General features: G+C 36.6%; 1 protein-coding gene across 1 annotated transcript in view; it reads right to left on the reverse strand.

The window, feature by feature from the left end:
• SLC15A5 (solute carrier family 15 member 5) overlaps positions 1-19,233 on the reverse strand; it is a 92,771-nt gene that overhangs the window by 22,793 nt on the left and 50,745 nt on the right. The window contains exons 6-7 of the mRNA XM_036867045.1: positions 14,867-15,055; positions 5,410-5,541 (exon numbers count right to left, since the gene is read on the reverse strand). Of these exons, the coding sequence (XP_036722940.1) occupies positions 5,410-5,541; positions 14,867-15,055 (321 nt within the window). The remainder of the gene's footprint in view (positions 1-5,409; positions 5,542-14,866; positions 15,056-19,233) is intronic.

Below are 19,233 nucleotides of genomic sequence, written 5' to 3' on the forward strand. Positions count from 1 at the left end.
TGCATAAATACTTTCTTCTTTCAAGTTTACTGCAACTGCAAATTCCTGTTTCAAGAACGACTCCTTGATTCATGCTGAGATGGCTGTCAGTGGTCTCAATAATCATAGATATTTAAATGAGAATTTTTAAAGATCACTATTCTAATTTAAAATTCTCTTGGTGGGAATTAAACAGCTAAATTCTCTGCTTCTTTCCTGAACTCTGAAGAGGAAGGACTAACAGGGGCAAGAAGATGTATACCTTGACCTCTTGATTCTGCCCAATTATCCAGTTTCTCTGAGGCATTTTGCTTTGGATCTTTCAATCACCTACACATCCATAACTAAGATGTCACTTTTCACTGAATTCTATTTTGTTATTTTTGTCAAAAGGTAAGCTCGCGCTCATGTGTGTGAGAAAATTGATCTGGTTGCTAATGGCATAGAGTCGAAATAAGCAGTTTGACTGACTTCTTCACTCCCTTTTATTAGCATTGCTACTTTTAGATAAACTATTCCTGAAATGATTAGTGTAGGAGGATGGGTTTAGTCTTGTATCTTCTTTAAAACACTCAGAGTTAGAGATCCCAGAAGGATCAGTTTTCTCACTTGTACTGAAAATGTCATTCTAACAGTTGTCTGTCTGCACAGTCAAGTTTTGAGAAATCTTTTGAATTTACCGCATTCACACCATTCTCCATCATGGTGCTAAAAATGACTAATGCAGCTTGGAGACTGTGATCGCTGATCATCTTTTCCAATCATACGCTAACACTCACACACGCGCTCACATACACACATGCTCTGCTGACATGAATCCTTAAAGGTTTAAAATATCCTATATTCTAAATGGAATGTGGAGGCTTGTGGGATGCTTAAGCATAGAGCTATAGTGTTCTTTTCACTATGGTCGGTTCTGTCAAAGAAATTGGTCTGGTTGTTTGATTAAATAGACCCATCTTATTTCTAACCAAATGTGCGACTATGGCTTTATCTTATATTTAAAATAATCTCTGGCATTAAAATTTCAAATACATTACTTAACTTTATCCTCCCATCGTCTCTGAGAAAACTGAAGTGCAGCATTCTCTTTTTTTACGTAGGAGGAAACAGTCTTAGAGTGATGACGACCTACCCAAAGTCATGCAAAAAGTCAAAGGATCACCCTCTCTTAGGGGTCCTAATTAGTCACCATACGCCAGTTTAGGGTCACTAAAACAAATCATCTAGATGAACTTCATTTCCTTTCTTGACGAATGCTAATCTGATGGTTAAAGGGACTGTCACAAACTCAGATATATCCTATTCCTAGAAAAACATGTGACAAAAGTCTCCTGTGATGTCATTCTGGGGATGATGGAGAAGTGTGTGGGCTGAATGATAGTAATTAGGTGAAGTGGGAGATGATTATATCCAAAAGGGGAGGATTAGTTGATTGTCATTAACTTGCAGTGAGATCTCTAGGAATTTTCCACAAGGCTTTGGTTTTGGTCCTGTCCAGTTCAACAATTTTATCAGTTACCTGGAAGAAGTCTAGGAACTTGCTTACTAAATTTGCAGATGACACAAAGCTGGTAAAAAAGTGAAGATTAGTAATTCACTGGATGACAGAATCAAGTTTTTTAAATGTCTGTTATTTAGAATGATGGGTTGACATTTATTAAGGATAGAGATAAAGTCCCCCATTTAATTAGGAAAAGAAATTGTGATAAGATGACTGGAACTGAATTGAGAGAAACTGCCAAAAATAAAAAAAAGCCTCGGGTTTTAATTTACCATAGGTGTGATGCAACTACTGAAAAAGTCACCACAGTCTCTGTTGGCATTAAGAAAGAGAGAGAAAGAAAGAGAGAGAGAAGGTTGATAAAAGTAACATATCTATCTTGATGTACCCATTTTGAGTATTGCGATTGATTCTGGAAACCATATTTTAAGAAAGATACAGACAAGTTGTTATTTGTCTAACGGATGGAGGGGTTTTGTTAGTGAAAAATCAGGGAATCATGTAACATGAAAAAAACTGGAGTGGTTTGTCTATAAAATAGAAGGGGATCATAATAGCTGTCTTTATTGAGCACTTATTGTGCATATTAATTACTTAATCCTCTCAGAAACATGATGAATTATTTATTGTTGTTGTTTCTGGCATGAAAACTGAGGACACACAGCTAGACTACCTGGATTGGAATTCATATAGTTTGACTACAGGACCTACTCTTTTAAACATTGTACCACATTACTTCTCCAAATATTTATCAAATGTCTGAAGAGTTGCTATGTGGATAGAAAACTAAGCTTATCCTGTGGAATACAGTTATCAACAGATGAGTAGACTCAGGTTACTTCTCAAAGTAGAGAATTTTTCTGGGCACTGGAAGATGATGGTACATCTTCTAGTTTTTGGTACAGTGTTAGACAAGATTACCTCTAAGGTGACATCCAACTGTAAGATTCTAATTTATTGGGATGTGATTTGATGTAACACGGTATTACTATGAACAGAAAAAAAATTTTTCAGAAGTAAATCAAATCAATCATCAGCAATTTAAATGGTGTTCTTTTGAACATAAGTTTAGAGAATCTCCCCTGCACGTCCCATGTTGCTAAGATGTCCTCACCATGTGTTCTTGGTAAACCTCCTTGCATGGGCACCAAACTGCCAAAATTATATAAACTTTTAAAAATCTATCTTTTACTATGTCTAGAATATTATCAATAATATCCTATATGCAGACCTCCATCCAAGGAGATTGTATTGCAGAAGTAAAAAGCCCTTACACTGTGTGACTCTTAGTAGCTGTTTGATGTACTAAAATCAACATTGGTTGCAAATAAAGATCCTATATGCTGCAATGAAGACCCCATGTGCCACAACTGAGACCCGGCATAGCCAAAATAAAATTAAATAAGTAAATAAATATTGAAGAAAAACATTGGCAGTGGTTTCAGAATGCTGGGAGGGTCAGAGCTCTGTCAGATACTAGTGGTGGTGACTGGAGCACTTCATTTTTCTTATTTCTGTCTTAATTATTAAATTTCAAAAATGAGGATAGTAATATCAACTTTATAAGATTGCTGTAATAAACCCAGTAATGTATATAACAGGTCCTACCACACTATGCAGATTCTCAATAAAAATTTAGGTTTTCAGTGAAATGTATTTGCAAGAATAGTTGTGCGTGATAAAGAAATTGCCTGGTCTTTCTTCCTGGTTCCTGGGAGATAAACTCTAAAACCATTGAATTTCCTAAGTGATTGAAGTATGTTTGTTATTCATGGTTGGCCTCTTAAGCCCCACCTGATGGTTTATGTTAATGACATGACTCAGAATGGGAGCTGGCCAGCCAGGAAGACCAACCGTATGATTAGAGGGTTGGGGTTTTGAGCCACAGGATATCAGCCCGATCTCTTCAGAGAGAAAAGAGGCTGGAGATTGAGTTCAACCACAATGGCCAATGTTTCAGTCAATCTGCCTACCTAATAAAGCCTCAATAAAAAGTCTGCACACCAAAGCTCAGGTAAGCTTACCAGGGTGATAATACTCTGCGTATGGTCACACACTGATGTGCCAGTTGGGTACCAGATCTCTGAGGGTGAAAGAAGCTTCACTTTTGGAACCCTCCCAGACCTTGTTTTATGCCTCTCTCCCTTTATCACATGCCCATTTGTATTCTTTTGCTATAATAAAGCTGTAATCCTAAGTATTGTGCTTTCTAGCAAATTATCAGTTCTGAGGGGGAGTCTGTGGGGAATCTCCATATTTATAGCCAGCTTATCAGAAGTGATGGCAGCCCTGGGGACCTTCAAACTTGTGGCTGATGACTAAAGTGAGAACTGCCTTGTGGAGAACTTAACTTGAAGTTTGGACAGACTCTGGTTCATTTGCTTAAGCACGTATATGAAAAATTTAGACTTATATAAAAGGTAAACTGATAGTAATGTTTGACCTTGCAGTCTTTCTAGAATATGTCAAATGTAATTTGATTATAGACCTTTTTTTTAAGCAAATTTTCAGAAACATTTTCACTGAGTAATGTTGAAGAAAATAAACATGTTCAACAACTAAGATGTTGAGGTAGAGATATAGGTAAGAATTTTCCAAGTTATCTTATAAAATCCTAATACCAGTGCTTTGTTCTTTGTTTGCATTTAAAGAATCTAATCATCAGAGATGTCAACAACTCCTGTAGTTCACACTTAATTGTGACAGTTTGGATTTGAGCCCTTTGAAAACTGGAACCATATCTCACATAATTCCATGTAGCACAGGGCCTGGCACATGGTAAGTATTCAATATATACTTTGGCTTAACTTTCTCAGTCAACTAAGAAAAGAACAGGGTTTGATTTTAACAATCAAGGATTGTAGATTTGTTCCCTAGAACTCTACTATACCTATCATTTAATTCTTCACTCAATTTTATTGCTTCCCTACACCCCTGGAAATTTTGTGATGGTTTGGAAGTTTATTTTGCTTGCCATGGTGTTTCTAGTGCCCAATATGGTAATTGGAACAGAGTGGATCCTCCATAAATATTTTTTGAATGGAAACCCTAGTGTTACAAGGAGTTTCTCATTCATAGAATTTATGTTTTCCATAATGTGAACGTAGGTAAGTAAAATTTATTTGTAGAGAATACAAATGAATATTTCTTTACATTATTTTAAAAGTATAACAATAAGTATTTTTGAAAGCAGAGAAGAATAGGCATGCAGTATTTCCCATAAAATAAGCACAAGCAAATTTAATAAATTTTAAGCTGTATTAACCTCTCAGAACAAATAAAAGAAAAAGTCTGTAGATTTAAAAAACAGCCAAAGACATTTCACTGTGACAACTAATCTTTAATGTTACCCTGTTTGATTTTTCTACCAGCCCATATAAGAGTAGTACTTTTTATGTTGCATGTGAATTTTTCAGATTGATTATTTCTCCTTACCAAACTGTCTATAGGGAAAATTTTCCAAGATCAGTTGTCATTCAACTCACAATTTCTCTTTGGTTGCACAGACACTATTTCTGGATAAAGGATCATCCAGATACCCTGTCCTCTTATATTTACACAGGACTTACCTTTTCTGAGGGTTACCTATGCCAGCTATGACACATTATGGAATACAGCCCTGTTGAAAGACCTAGTAAGAATATAAGGACCAGTTTGTTTTAAAATACACGAAAGAAAGACAGCAGACAGGGTCTCATGAGAAGTGACATTCTGTAATTACCTCCCCCTATCAAAAGAAAAACAATTCCTAGAAATTAATGAATACAGCAAGAGTCTATTTCCTATCTTAATTCTATCTTAATTGCAAAAGTGGATCAATTTAAAAAAAGACTACACTAGCAAAGCCCCTCTCTTAAGGTTTTGTCTCTCAGTTCTCTAGTCATCAAATCAATATATATATAAGCATACCATGAAACTGTTTTAACCTTCTGAGATGAGGTAAACCAACTCCACCATCAGAGCCCCCATGAAACAACCAAATACATTGAACAGTGTCAAACAATTCATAAAGTTTCCTCTGATGGTACTTGGAACAAATCTGTGTGATATTACAGAGACTGAGAAGAAAAAAGGTCAGAATTTAGAACATTCTCTTTAAAATACTTTCATAGATATTCTTCAAATTAGTATTGATCATATCTCAAAGAAAGTTTACCAAAACAGGCAAAATTTCTGTTGGACTTTGTTAAAGTTACTATAGTAAGCTATATTATGATGTTACAATTTACAGATGTCTACAAGGAATAAAAAATGGCAAAATATATTGCTGTAATGGTACAAGGAAAATTTGATTACTGGTGGTTGAGTGTCCCAATATATTCACCCAAATTTCACCTCAATTTGTGTATTTCTTATGAATTTTGGATTGAGCTAAGGCTTGTACTGGATAGTATCATGACAATCTATCAATAAGGTCTATGATTCTGTACTTCTATATACATCATTAGGTTCCCTATAGAAATCTTGAATTTACCATAGAAAACTAGCATGGAGGTTAACAGCATAGGCTCTGGAGTTAGATAAGCTTATACTAAAATCCCGGGTCAACTGTTTACTACCTCTGTGATTTTAGGTATGTTACTTAAACTTCCCAAGCCTCAGTGTTCTTCTCTATAAAATGAGAGTAAGACCATTACTCACTTGCTGGGGTGCTGTGACTGTTACTTGCTATAATATATGTAAAGTGCTTATTACAATGCTGAATAAGGTTAGCTATTTTTAACAGTATTAATTTTACCAAATCAAATAGCCCCTAACTACTTGTGTAAGGCACTGTGCAAAGCCCTTTATATGCATTTAAATTATACCATTTAAGGAGAGACAATAGCTTAAGCATCGGGTCTCCAAAATGGTTATCTTTTTCCCCCCAAGTCATCGTTGGAGTAATAGTAATAATGGTGGTAAAAGGTTGAACGAAAATCACGGAGCAAAGTTTTTTTAAATTTTCACTTAAAAATAATTTTTTCAATATCAGAAATAAATGAAATAAGTATATATAATTTTGTACATTCCAAATCAACATAACTATGTTAAAATATGCATGGCAATCTAAGGGATAAAGCTAAAATATTTATAGTATTTATTATGATATGATATCTGCGATTTGCTTCATAATTATACCACAAAGAGGAAGAAAGTATGTGAAAGAAGGTACAAATGAGACAAGTTTGGCCATGTGTGGAAGATTATTGAAGCTGGAACATGAATACATGGGAGTTTATTGTACTCATCTCTCTCTTTTGTATATGAGTGGCAAAATATTGTAAGTAAACACATTAAATAACATGAACAGTTTTAGCTTTGACTGGCTGAATTATTGGATTTTTACTCTTTTGAACTTTGCAAATTTTTCTACCGTGAGAGCTAGTAAATAAACACTAAAGCTCTTTTAAAAAAGAAATGTGGTGATAGAAAACCGATATACCGTAAACACTAAACTTTTAGTTTCCCTCTCTCTAAGAAGAATGAGATTTTATTACCTTCTCCCTTCCCTCTCAGGAAGACTTCACCCCTGATTTCTCTGTACTTTTACCTCAGTAAAACTCTGCATTTGTCCAGCACTTTTAAATGAACTTACTAACACCTAATGTCAATGTATTCATGTTCCTTCCTGTATTCATTGAACATTTCTGTTTTGCTTTCTGTGTGTTCTTCATGTGTTTTTATTTATCATTTGATAAACATTTAAAGGAGGCTCTGTGCTCCAGATGTGCTGAGTGCTGGGGCTGAGGGTGGGAAAAAGCATCAGTACATCTTTCCTGGATTTTAAGCTCTGGGAGGGCAGAAAGCAGAGATATGCACAATACTAAGGGCGGTGCTCACTGGGCACTTAATACCACAAATAGTTACTGGAGATGAAGGTAATGATGGTGAGAAATAAAATACTGTGAAGAAGGGCTTCAAATATCATCACCAGGAGGCCGTGGGTACCAGAGCTCTCTTGTGCAGTGCAAACCACCAGCAGGAGCCCGAGGCCAAGCTCGCAAGGTTTGTTCAGGAAGATCCAAAGGAGAGTACGAGGAAAATGCTGAAGAGGCTTTGGGAAGAAATGATTCATGGTTATAAAAAGGATGTGGCTTATGAACTTTCCTCTTTATAAATATGAGGAGACAAACAATGGGCAGAAAGACGAAGTAGGCCGATTTCTTTCACTGAGAAAAAGCAGAAACTCTACAAGCCCATTATTACTTTGCTAGTTAATTATTAATCCTGTGCTTTTCTCTTGCTAGAACTTCTGGTGTGGTATATAATTCATGAACACACTTTGCCAGCTCTCTCTGCTGGTGAATCTCTCTTTGGTGTCATTTTCATCGTTTTGAAAGTCTCCGGTTCCCTTTTATAGGACTTAGCACTTCAAGTCCTCCGATCTCCAATTCCAGGTGTCTACTTGCATGTTCTGATCTTTTTCAACTTTGGTGATCATCAGCTTGATTTTTTAGGCTCCATGATACTTCTTTCGGCATGTTGTAGTATAGATATGATCAACAAGTCTGCCACTATTCTAAAATTCTCATTTTACTGTGAAGACACTGTAAAAAATATTCAGTGCATGGGAAAGCTGGTCTTCTTGCCAAAGAGAGCTGAAATGTGTCTCCAGGTGGAGGGTGATTAGTGTTTTGCAAAGACGCCCCATCACAGCATATGCAGAATATGCAAACTCTAGGGCCAGAACTGCCTTCCTGAGGCACCTGGTACTAGGGACTCGTTGCTGGAAATTTCTTTTACTCCAGTTGTTCTTAAACAGTTAAAATGTGTTTATTGCATTTGGTGAGGGGTTATTTTGAACATGTGGAGAAGACCACAGACCTAGAAAATGGAACTTTGTACTATTTCCATTTTCAGGTCATTTTTCCTTCCTCATCCCTAAAAAGCTTCAGCTTTGAATCTCATGTTACCCAGTTATATCACCTAATATTTCTCTTTTGTGCTGTCAGCCACCAATCTCTAAGACGTTTTCCTCTGTTTTTCAAAGTCATCAGCTCCCCTCTAATGGTCACGCTCTCCAGTTCCACTTCTGCCTTAATTCTCGGCAATTTTAACACACACATACATATAGATCATCCTCCCAACCTTCCATCCTGCCATCTCTTGGTTTCCCAGTTCCTTGACCTCCTTTCCAATGTCCTTGTCCTCCACTTGACATCAGCCACTCACACCCATGGTCACACCCTGAATCTTGCACCCCAGACCAGGGTTGTTGAACTACAGTCAGGTAAGGTCCAGCCTGCCACCTATTTATAAATAAAGTTTTATTGGAACATAGCCACACCCATTCACTGTATATTGTCTCCGATTGCTTATACACCACAATGACAGAGTTGAGTAGTTGTAACAGAGAGTAGAGTGTAAAACCTAACCATTTACTATCTGACACTTTTAAGAAAAAGTTTGCCAACCCATGCCCCAGAGTAATACTTGTCACCACTCCATAATCTCAACTTTGTGCCTTCCCCTCTGACTACCACCTTCCATCTTCCCAGCTTACTCTTGACCACCAGAATGCTTGTCCTCCTTCAAGGCCTCCACTCCATTACTCCTTTTATTATTTTCACCCCTTTCATGCCCTTCATGTTCTCACTACTCTTTTTACTCAAGTTAAGTTCCACTGGATGAGTTAAGTTCAACTGTCAGAATCATATTCTTCCACATTCCCTCATTCCTTTGACTGTCTCTTGCTTTCTGGAAATTGATTGGCAAAACAATTCTTTATCTGCTGTCTCTGCTCCTATATCCGTGCAGTCTAATGTGGCTGGAGAAAACCTTATAACCCCATTGACCAACCCGTTTTAAATTCCTGCCCACAAACCTCAAATGACCTCCTTATGCTCCGTGGTAACTTCTATATTATCTCCCTGGTTCCTTCACTCCCTGTTGTTCTAGACAACGACTACACACCTTTCCCCTCTCTTCCAACCCCCAAAATGTCCTCCTTCATCCTCAGCTCATGGCTTGGCATCCTACTTCACTAAAGATATCGAATCAGCTGGAAGAGAATTCCCGTCGAATCTCCACACCATATTTACATACCCGTGAGTTTCTGCATCCATACACTCTGCCTTCCAGACTGTTCCCATTGAGGAACTATGCTTGCTACTATCAAAGCCAAATTCTCAACTTGTATTTTCCTGACACCATCAACTTTCCTTCTCTGTTGAATCATCCCCACCAGAGTAATCTGTGATGCCATCATTTTTCTTCCTTAAAAGCAATACAAATAAAAAACCCTTTCTTAACCCCATTCCTTTGTCAGCTACTATTTCATTTCTCTGTTTCCCTTTGTAGCAAAGTTTTTCAAATGAATCGTCTCCAATTCCTCTTGTCCCGTTATCCCTTAAACTTATTCTGGTCAGGCTTTTGAACGTTCCCACTCTGGGCATACAAAAAGCTCTTGCCAAAATCACCCATAACACACAGATTGTTTAATCCAATAGTCAATTCTCAGTCCTCAGCTTGTTTGATCCATCAGCAGCATTTGACACAGTTGATCATTCCCTCCTCCTGGATACCTTTTCTTCACTTGACTTCTAAGATGTTGCATTCTTGGTTTTCTTCTTTTCTCAGGTTCTTTTCTATCTCCTTTGCAAATTTCTCATCTTCTCCTGAATGCCTTCATAATGGAGTGCCTCAGGGCTCTCAGTTCTTGAATCCTCTTCTCTGTCTACACCGACTTCCTATGTACCCTGACTCCCTTGGTGATCTCAACTAGTCCCATTACTTTAAATACCACTGAAATGCTTATGACTGTCAAATTGCATCTGCCCCTACTTCAGTACCAAATCATAGGCTTGGATATCCAATGCCCTATTTGATATCTCTGTTTGAAAGCTCATCCTCAGCATGTCCAACATGAAACTCGTGATCTTCTCCTCAAAGCTTGCTCCACCGGTAGCCTGTTATCTCTCCATAGATGTCAACTCCATCCTTCCAATTGCTCGGGTCAACAACTTTGATGTCATCGCTAACTCCCCTCTTTCTCTCTCACTCTAGTGGTCTGTCTTCAAATATGACTGAACTTTGACTATTTCTCACTACCTATACTGCTTCTTCCTGTTCTGAGACACTCATTTGTCTTCCTTAGATTATTACCTCCATGCATCTATCCTTTTCCTCACTATAGTATATTCTCTACAGCAGAGAGAGGGTTTTTTTTTTTTTAAGTGTGAGTAATATCATGTCACTCCTTTTCCCCTGTCACTCAGAGCCCAAGTTGTAGTCTTTACAATGGCCACTTTGACTCATCTCTTACCAGTTTCTCTCTTCCTCATTCCTCCAACTGCATGAGACCCCTTGCACTTTCTTGCCGGACACACCTCCCATCTTTGCATTTACTGACTGCTTTTCCAGCAATGATGTTCTTTACATATATCCATGTGGATGACTCCCTCAACTCTTTCAAGTCTCTGCTCAAATGTCACCTCTCACTGGGGTCTATCCTGACCAATCTCTTAATGCTGCAACCTGCTCCCTCCCTACTTGGCATTTCTGATCCCCCTTTTCCTTTTCTATCTTTTCTTCTTTAGCACTCATCAACTTCTAACATGCTCTATGATTTATTTATTACATTTATTGTGTATTACCTTTCTCCCCTTGGTAGAATATAAGTTCTACAATGGCAGAAATATTTTCTTTCTTTCTTTTTTTAAAGCTGATGTGTCTTAAGTTCCTAGAGCAGTGTCAGGCATATTGTAGACACCCACACAGTATTATTTGAATAAACAAAAACAAGTTATGAGATAGCTGGGGTATACACTGCCATGATTAAGACATAATTTGAAGTGTTTTCTATTTTTTTTTTTTCTTGCAGATCATCTTCAATGTTCAACATGACTTTTAGTGGGGTAAAAAATGTCCACTGAAATTTGGGTAGTGATCCACTGTGCTTGCTTTCTCAGTGCTAACAATGTAGGACACTGTCAGTAATTTGAATAATATATTTTTATTATACTCAAATAGAAATGGCTATAGAGTTCATTCATTCATTAGTTTATTCAATCAAAATATACTTATTTATCACCTACCATGTATGTGTACTTTTCAGGAGGGAAGAACACAGAAGAATACATAGATGAACAAGAAAGATCAGAATATGTACTTCAAGGCTGTACATTCTCATGGTGAGAGGCAGGCAATAAACATACACTTATAAATAAGAAAATTTTTGATTCTCACAAGTGTTATTTTAAAAAAATGGAACAGGGTAATGGACTGGAAAATGATGGGATGACCAGGGAATCCTCTCTGACGAGATGATCTTTGAGAAAACTCAATAATGAGGAGAAGCCAGCTGCTTGAAGAGGAAAGAAAAGAGATTCTAGACAGAGAGAAGCAGTTCAAAGGCCTTGGGGCAAAAATAAGTTTGACACCTTAGAAACAGAATGAAGATCATCAAATTTCTAGTGAAGTGGTCAGGGGAAAGAATGTTATAGAATGTGGTTGGAGCAATACACGGAGGCTGAATCATGTGGAGTCTTACTCACCATTTAAGGAATTTATCTCCAAATTCCTATTGTGGAATTTTAAGCAGGGGAACGATAGGACTGATGTTTTAGAAAGAGCAGGATAGCTCTTAAGAGAATGGGCTCGGGCAGGAGAGGAAGCAGGGAGACAAGTTAGGAGGCTCAGAAAGAATTGGGATTAGAGGACTTCCCTGGCGGTCCAGTGGTTAAGACTCCATGCTCCCAATGCAGGGGGGATGGGTTCAATCCCTGGTTGGGGAAGAATTTGCATGCCTCGTAGCGTGGCCAAAAAAAAAAAAAAAGAATTGGGATTAGAGACCAGGTGGATAGCAAAGGAGATAGTGAGACAGAGCCAGATTGATTTGTCATTTTTTCATGTTTTAAAATTTTATTTTTAGTAAAGTACAGTTGATTTACAATGTTGTATTAATTTCTGCCGTGCAGCAAAGTTTATTCAGTTATACATATAAAGACATTTTTTAATGGTTTTTCTTCCATTATGGTTTATCTCAGGATATTGAATATAGTTGCCTGTGCTATACAGTAGGACCTTGTTGTGTATCCATCCTATATGTAATAATTTGTATCTGCTAACCCCAAACTTCCAGTCCGTCCCTCCCCCACCCCCTCCCCCCCGGCAACCACAAATCTGTTCTCTAGGTCTCTGAGTCTGTTTGTATTTCATAGATCAATTCATTTGGAGACAGGGCCAGATTTAGATTATATTTCAGAGTAAAGACAAAGACTTGCTGTTGGATTGGAGGTGAGAAGTAAGGAGAAGAAAGGGACCCAGGATGACTGGTGAGAAAGACACGATTCTGCTCACTTTCCCAGGTCTCCTGGTGCTCACATTGTGGAAGGTGTGGTAGAAAGAGTTATAAGCCGGACATCTGTGCTTGAGCCCTGAGTCTTGGACTATTAATTTATGTGAAAGATAGTAACAATAATAGCACACGTTACTGCTGCTAATACTGAGTGCTGTCTATATATTCGACACTCTGCTTTTTTCCTCTATGTGAAATATTTCACTTGGTCCTTACAATATCCCTTCCCCATTTTATAGATGATGAGAAAGGCTCAGAAATGCAGAATAATTTTTTCAAGGTCACACAACCAGTCAGTGGCTGAAGTGGGTTTGAATTCAGATCTGCCTGACTTTAAGACCATAGATATTAACAGCTATGCTGTACTGCCTTCCAGAAGAATGATTCTTGATTTTACAGTTCAAAACACCCTTTCACATTTTATGTCATTTAATTCTCAAGAAATAGGCTTCATTTCCATTGACTGTTACACTGATGCTGTGATATAAGGAAGAATTACAATTATTTCCATTTTAAAGATCTAAAAGGTGAAGCTTAGTGGTTAAATGAATTTTTAAGGTCACATATGTAGTAAGTGACAAAGCTGTAAATCAAAACAAAGTCTTCTGGTCCCTACCCCATGAGCTCTATAGAGGATAAGTCAGTTGACTTAGTTTGACCTCAGTTTCCAGATGGGTAAATCAGGGATGGGTGGACTAAATGATTTATACTATATGATCTGCCTTTTTAAGTCCATGGTTGTAAGTGCCTCTCTGGCTTTTGTGTGTTGAACCACAATTGCTTAGCTGGTTGGGGATTTCCTGACTGTGTTCACTCATCACCTTCATACATTACCTTTCTTCACATCTAGCCCATAAAATTCTGGCTGACTACTTCCAACAATTTTCTGGAAATATCAGGGAAGTCACAAATATTTGTGTGGTGGCATTCTTTTATACTTCTTTTGTATTCCTTGTAGTGTTAAACAGTGATAGCCACATTTTAGAAGCTCATAAAACCTTTTATTTCATGTGGAATGAAATGATTTAAAAGTATAAAAAAGAAGTCTAACACATATATGACTGTAATGACACAATTTTATTTTGACTTTTTTCAAAGAACTGCCTTAGTATCATATATAAGTATGTGTATGTGTGCATGTATATATATAAAATATATATTTCTTTAAGGAATTTAAGAATAACTGAAGATAATAGAATCATTGAAGATTTTAAACAAGTGAAATGGTTAGAATTGTCATTTAGGATAATTACTCAAAAGGTTGTGAATTGAGTAGCTAGAATGGGAGAGATGTTAAAGGTAGGAAGAGTTAGGAAGTTATAAAAATAATCTTGGTAAAGTATAATTGGTGCTTGAGTTACAATCAGGATTCCCCGTACAGGGAACTATAAGGAAGATAGAAATATAGGATGCAGTAGATCACACTGATAAATACACACACACACATATTTCTGTGCAAGAAGTCACAGAAATATTTTGATGAATTTTAAAGTGGCTAGTTTAATTAATATCAGCCATCTAGATATGCCAGAAAACGCTTGATTTTTAATAAAGTTACTTTGAACCTGTCTTATGAAACACTAGTGATCCCACTTAATTTAGTGTAATTTAATTTAAAGACATTGAGTTGTCTGGAAAATTGACTCAAATTTTCATTGCATTTGCATGCTTATATACTCTCAAAGTACATTAGAAATGTCATTTTTGGACGGAGTATATATGTGAGTTTATCTATGAATGAGAGGGAACGGGGTGGGAAGAGGGAAGGGAGAAGAGGAGAGTTTGCATCTGCATATATCAGCTGTGTCTTCTAGATTTTAGCAAAGTTTTTTCCTCCTGTCGTGTATCGGACCAAATGATTACTGCCTTTAACCAGGTTAGTAAATCTTCTGTTCCATTCTATCTATATTCAGGTAGAATTAATCATAGTCTGTATGTAGTAAAGGAAGGAAGAGTAATTATACATTTTTTAAAAATGAGGGTGATGCATAGGCTTGTTCTGAAGCATTGCAGGAAATCTCCAGGGTGGGACTAGATCTCCAGCTGCCTGAGGTGATGTGTTCTGTGTGAAGACTCAGTATGGTGAAAAAATTGTTACTCACGGGCTGGGTTGACCAGAGTTTCACCCACTCCAAGTAAAACATATTGAAGAACGAGGTGGAAACAGGGCATGGAGGAAACGGTGACAACTTTGCCTGAAAGAGGCTGCTCGAGTGGATGGAAGTGCTTTCTGTGTATTTCAAAGAAGCCAGCTACCATCACAGACAATGCAGCAGAAAGATTGCCAGCAACTGAAGAAAAAGAATGAAAAAGAAAAAAAAATTTAAAAGAGCCCCCAAATCAGTGTAATAGGCTATAGCATTTCTTACACATGGACAGTAGAGGATGTATCCTCAACATCTGTTGTTTTTGCTGTTGTTCTGGGGATATCCAGATGCCAGCTAACTGTGTTGTGTGATTTTCCTGTGCTCAGGCTCTGGTCTCTCAGAAATGGCTACATTAGTTCCCTATTTCCTGACTTACTGGTTACACGGCCTCAGTTATTTAACCTCATTATTTCTTTCCTCAGCTCTAAGATGGGGTTAAAGACACTTAACTTTGTAGGATGGCTATGAGATTTAAAGACAATGTACAGTTGTTATTGTAACGGTTCCTGGTAGCAATTAATAGCAATTATTATTGAAGCTAAAGTAATGGTTTTGGACTTTTATCCTCAGATAAGTTATATTATTCTGATAACTTTTTTAGATATATCTGAATCAAAAATGATTTGGAAAATTTTAAATAAAATGATCTCTTTATAAGATTTTAATTATTATTGAAAAACAGTTTTGAAATAACCTGTAAGCATTATCAGTCCTCAGTTTTCTGACATTTCTCTAATCTTTTCAGAAAAAGTAAAGCAGCTATTACAGAATTAAAGACTAGAAACTTTTGCTTAGGAAAAAAATATTAAAGGTGAATTAACTAGGAAACAAATATAAATGGAAGCAATTATTCAGATAGTGGGTCAACTTTTCTCTTTTACTTTTAAGGAATTATCTAGGAAATTTTGGTTGAAAATGAGTAGAGATTTTGTTACAATTTTGTTACAGTTTATATCTACTGCAACCATTCCATTTCTCAATTTATCATTCATATTACTGGACTTAATCCCATTGTTAGAGCAGAGGCAAACTTTAGCTTGATGGAATTTACTTGAAATTTAGAGATAGTCACCTTTTGCTAACTTGCATAAAATTTCAGATAAGGCAAAGCTTTCAATTCAGAAAAATCAATCTAATGTTTAAATAGCTTAGTGTTTGTTTTGGTTGATAGAGAAACTGGTAGGTAGATTTTTTGATTGTATCTCAGCATTTAAATGTATCCATAAAATCTGCTCTTTACTGAGACCTCAAGAAATAGAAGGTGTAAAAAAGGAGGAAATATGAATAACAGAAAATTTGAGGAATTTTAAAATTTATTCCTACTTTAAATTAGACTCCATGAAGGCCCATTCATAATGAAGTAGAGATTTTGGTTCTGTTAACAGTTCATATTTAAAAAAGGAATTTTAATATTATCTACCTTTAAGATAAAATTCATCACAGGATTTATCTAGATTACTTGGCACATTAAGACTCACCAGAAAGAGACCTAAAATGTCAATTCAATTTAATATTTACTCTGTTACTGCTATATGTAAAGCAGTTTGCTAGGGCAGTTGGGGGGTGTAAGATAAAAAATACTTGTTCTCAGTCATTGCAGACTCAGATTCAATTCTATAAGAAGAAGAATTTACTTCTAGCTGCAGAAGTGAGATAAATCATTTCATGCTTGAAAGAAAGAAGTGTTTCAATAGGAGGTGAAGGCAGTACAAATGGCCTGAGCAAAAGCACAGAGTTGTGAGGGTGTCAGAAAAATTTTCAGAATGGTGAGAAACTCAAGTTATTTGGGCATCGGGGAGAAGATAGATTGGGGTCAGATCATAAGAGGCATTTAATATATTTTTAGGAATTTGGAAATTACTCTGAAGATAATGGAACCATTGAAGATATTAGACACAAGTGAAATGATTAGAATTGGAATTTAGGGTGATTACACTAAAGGCCATGTGTGCTGGTTGACAGAATGGGAGTGATATTGAAGGTAGGAAGATAAGGAATTAAAAAATAATCTTAATAAAGTATAAAGGAGTTTTGAGTTACAATCAGGGGTCCCACTTCTAGGAAATATAGATGGCAGAAACATAAGATGCAATAGATTCCACTGATAAAAACCATAGCAACTGAAGCAGGGATCAAGGAGGAAGCAGATTTCAATGTTGACTATGAGTCTAGGGGACTGGAGAGATGCTAGTAACAATAATAAAAATAAGACTCACAGTAGATACGGAGAAAATAAATTTGATTTTGGGTTGAGTGAGAGGTGCAAAGAGATAATCTAAAGAGAAGTGGCCAGAAAACAACCAAAAGTGTGAGTTATAGGTCACATTGGTTGAGTCAAGAGAGGAAGATTTATGAAACCATCTACACAAAGTTGGAATTTAGGGTCAAGTGAAACTGAAAGATAATTGGGGAGAGAAAGAAGAGAACATCTAAGCAATGTCTTCATATTTGCATTTGGGGGCAAGAAAGAGAAGTAAAACCACTGAAAGAAAAGTCAGAAAGATAGGTCACTACACTTTGAAACAAACACAACATCGTAAATCAACTATACTTCAATGAAAAGAAATAAAATTTTAAAAATCACAAAAAAAGAAAGATAGTTCACATCTAAGGGAAGGTTTCAAAGAGGATACTCAAAACAGACCTTTTTATCTTTTCCCCTAATTCTTCTCCTTCATTCTTCTTCAACTCCTCCAGTACCTTCATGTACTCAGAGCAGAAATCTGGGGTCCCTTCTCTTTCCCCCAGCCTCTAAATATATTATTAAGGTCTCTGAAAATTATTTCCAGAATATATTGTGATTCAACCTGCTTCTCTCCATAGCCACTGCTATCATTCTAACCTAGGTTATTAACCTTTTTAACCAGACTGTATGCAATACCATATTAGCTGGTCTTTCTGTTCCCACTTTTGCCCATCTGTAACCTACTAAGCACCTAACAGTCGGTGATCTTAGATAAATGCAAATTCAATGTTACTCTTCTGCTTGACTTCCTTCTATAGATTTCCATGCCCTTAGGATGAAATCCAAAATCCTTAACATAGCTTGTATGTTCTTGCCTGTGCTCATCCCTGCACTTTAACTGCTTGCTGCTTTCTCATCTCTGAGCACATTTCAACCACATCCATCTTCTTTGTTTTTCTTGACCACCTTAAACTTTCTCAACTTAGAGCCCCTGCTTTGTTCTTCTCTCTGAAACATTTTCCCCTACTCTTCACCTGCCTATTTATCCTTCAGGTGTGCATTTCATAATCTAAATTAGACCCTGCCTGTTAATCTCTCTATAATACCCATTTAATTCACCACACTTACCACAATCCGAATTTAAATAATTTTGGTGGGTCCATTTGTACCATGATTGTTTCAATGACTTTACTGGAAGCTTCATGAAACTAAGAACCAAGTTTGTTTTTCTTACCAATTTCTTGCTACCGAGAAAAGTGCCCTGATTCACAGTAAGTAACATACATATATACACTCACACACAGATACATATGGATGCACATGTGAATAAATAAATGACCATACTGTTAAATATGTTGAGATATAGAGGATAATAAAACATGTGACAAGTCAACTGTATTTTTAAATGGATTATTGGTTATCTTTTAACTCAACAGAACTCCTATGATGGAATCAGAAAGCAAGGACTTGAAGAATCAATGGGTAGTAAATATGTGTAAATGGTGCCATCCATTCTTTTAGGAAGTTTGGTGTGCAAGAAAGGAGAAAGCTAAATAAGTTGCTGGAGAAGTTAGCAGGATCACAGGGAGCTGTTTCATAAGACATGGAAGGCTTGACCATGTTTGTATGCAGAGGGAAGGAGCCACTGGGGGTGGGAAAAATTAAAGCTATAAAAGCAAGAAATAAATAATATAAAAATGTCCTGAAGTAAATGAGAGAGGAAAAAAGGATCATGGGACCAAAAAGTTTCATAGCAAGGAGAAAAAAGAATCATCCTTTAAAAGAAAAGAGAAAATGTATAGAATATTTAGAATACAGAGAATGTTGAGAACTAGAAAGGTGAATTCGAGGATATATATGTACCATATGACTTTAAGATTGCAACTTAGGGGGCCAATCACTTGCTAAGAGTAAGTGGATGAGGATGAAGTTGAGGGAATAGAGGGGAAATGTTTTCAATAACCACTGTTGATGGATTTAGCTGAAGATGGAATGTCTATGGCATGAAAATGAAAGTTGGTGGTTGTGATTTGCAGCTTATATTAGTGAGCCTTTTTTGAGATGTAAGCTTAGGTTATTTGATCTTTTTTCTTTTTAATGTAGGTGTTTATCACTATAAACTTCCCTCTTAGTACTA

The sequence above is a fragment of the Balaenoptera musculus genome, chromosome 10, assembly GCF_009873245.2.
Source record: "Balaenoptera musculus isolate JJ_BM4_2016_0621 chromosome 10, mBalMus1.pri.v3, whole genome shotgun sequence".
Classification (NCBI taxonomy): domain Eukaryota; kingdom Metazoa; phylum Chordata; class Mammalia; order Artiodactyla; family Balaenopteridae; genus Balaenoptera; species Balaenoptera musculus.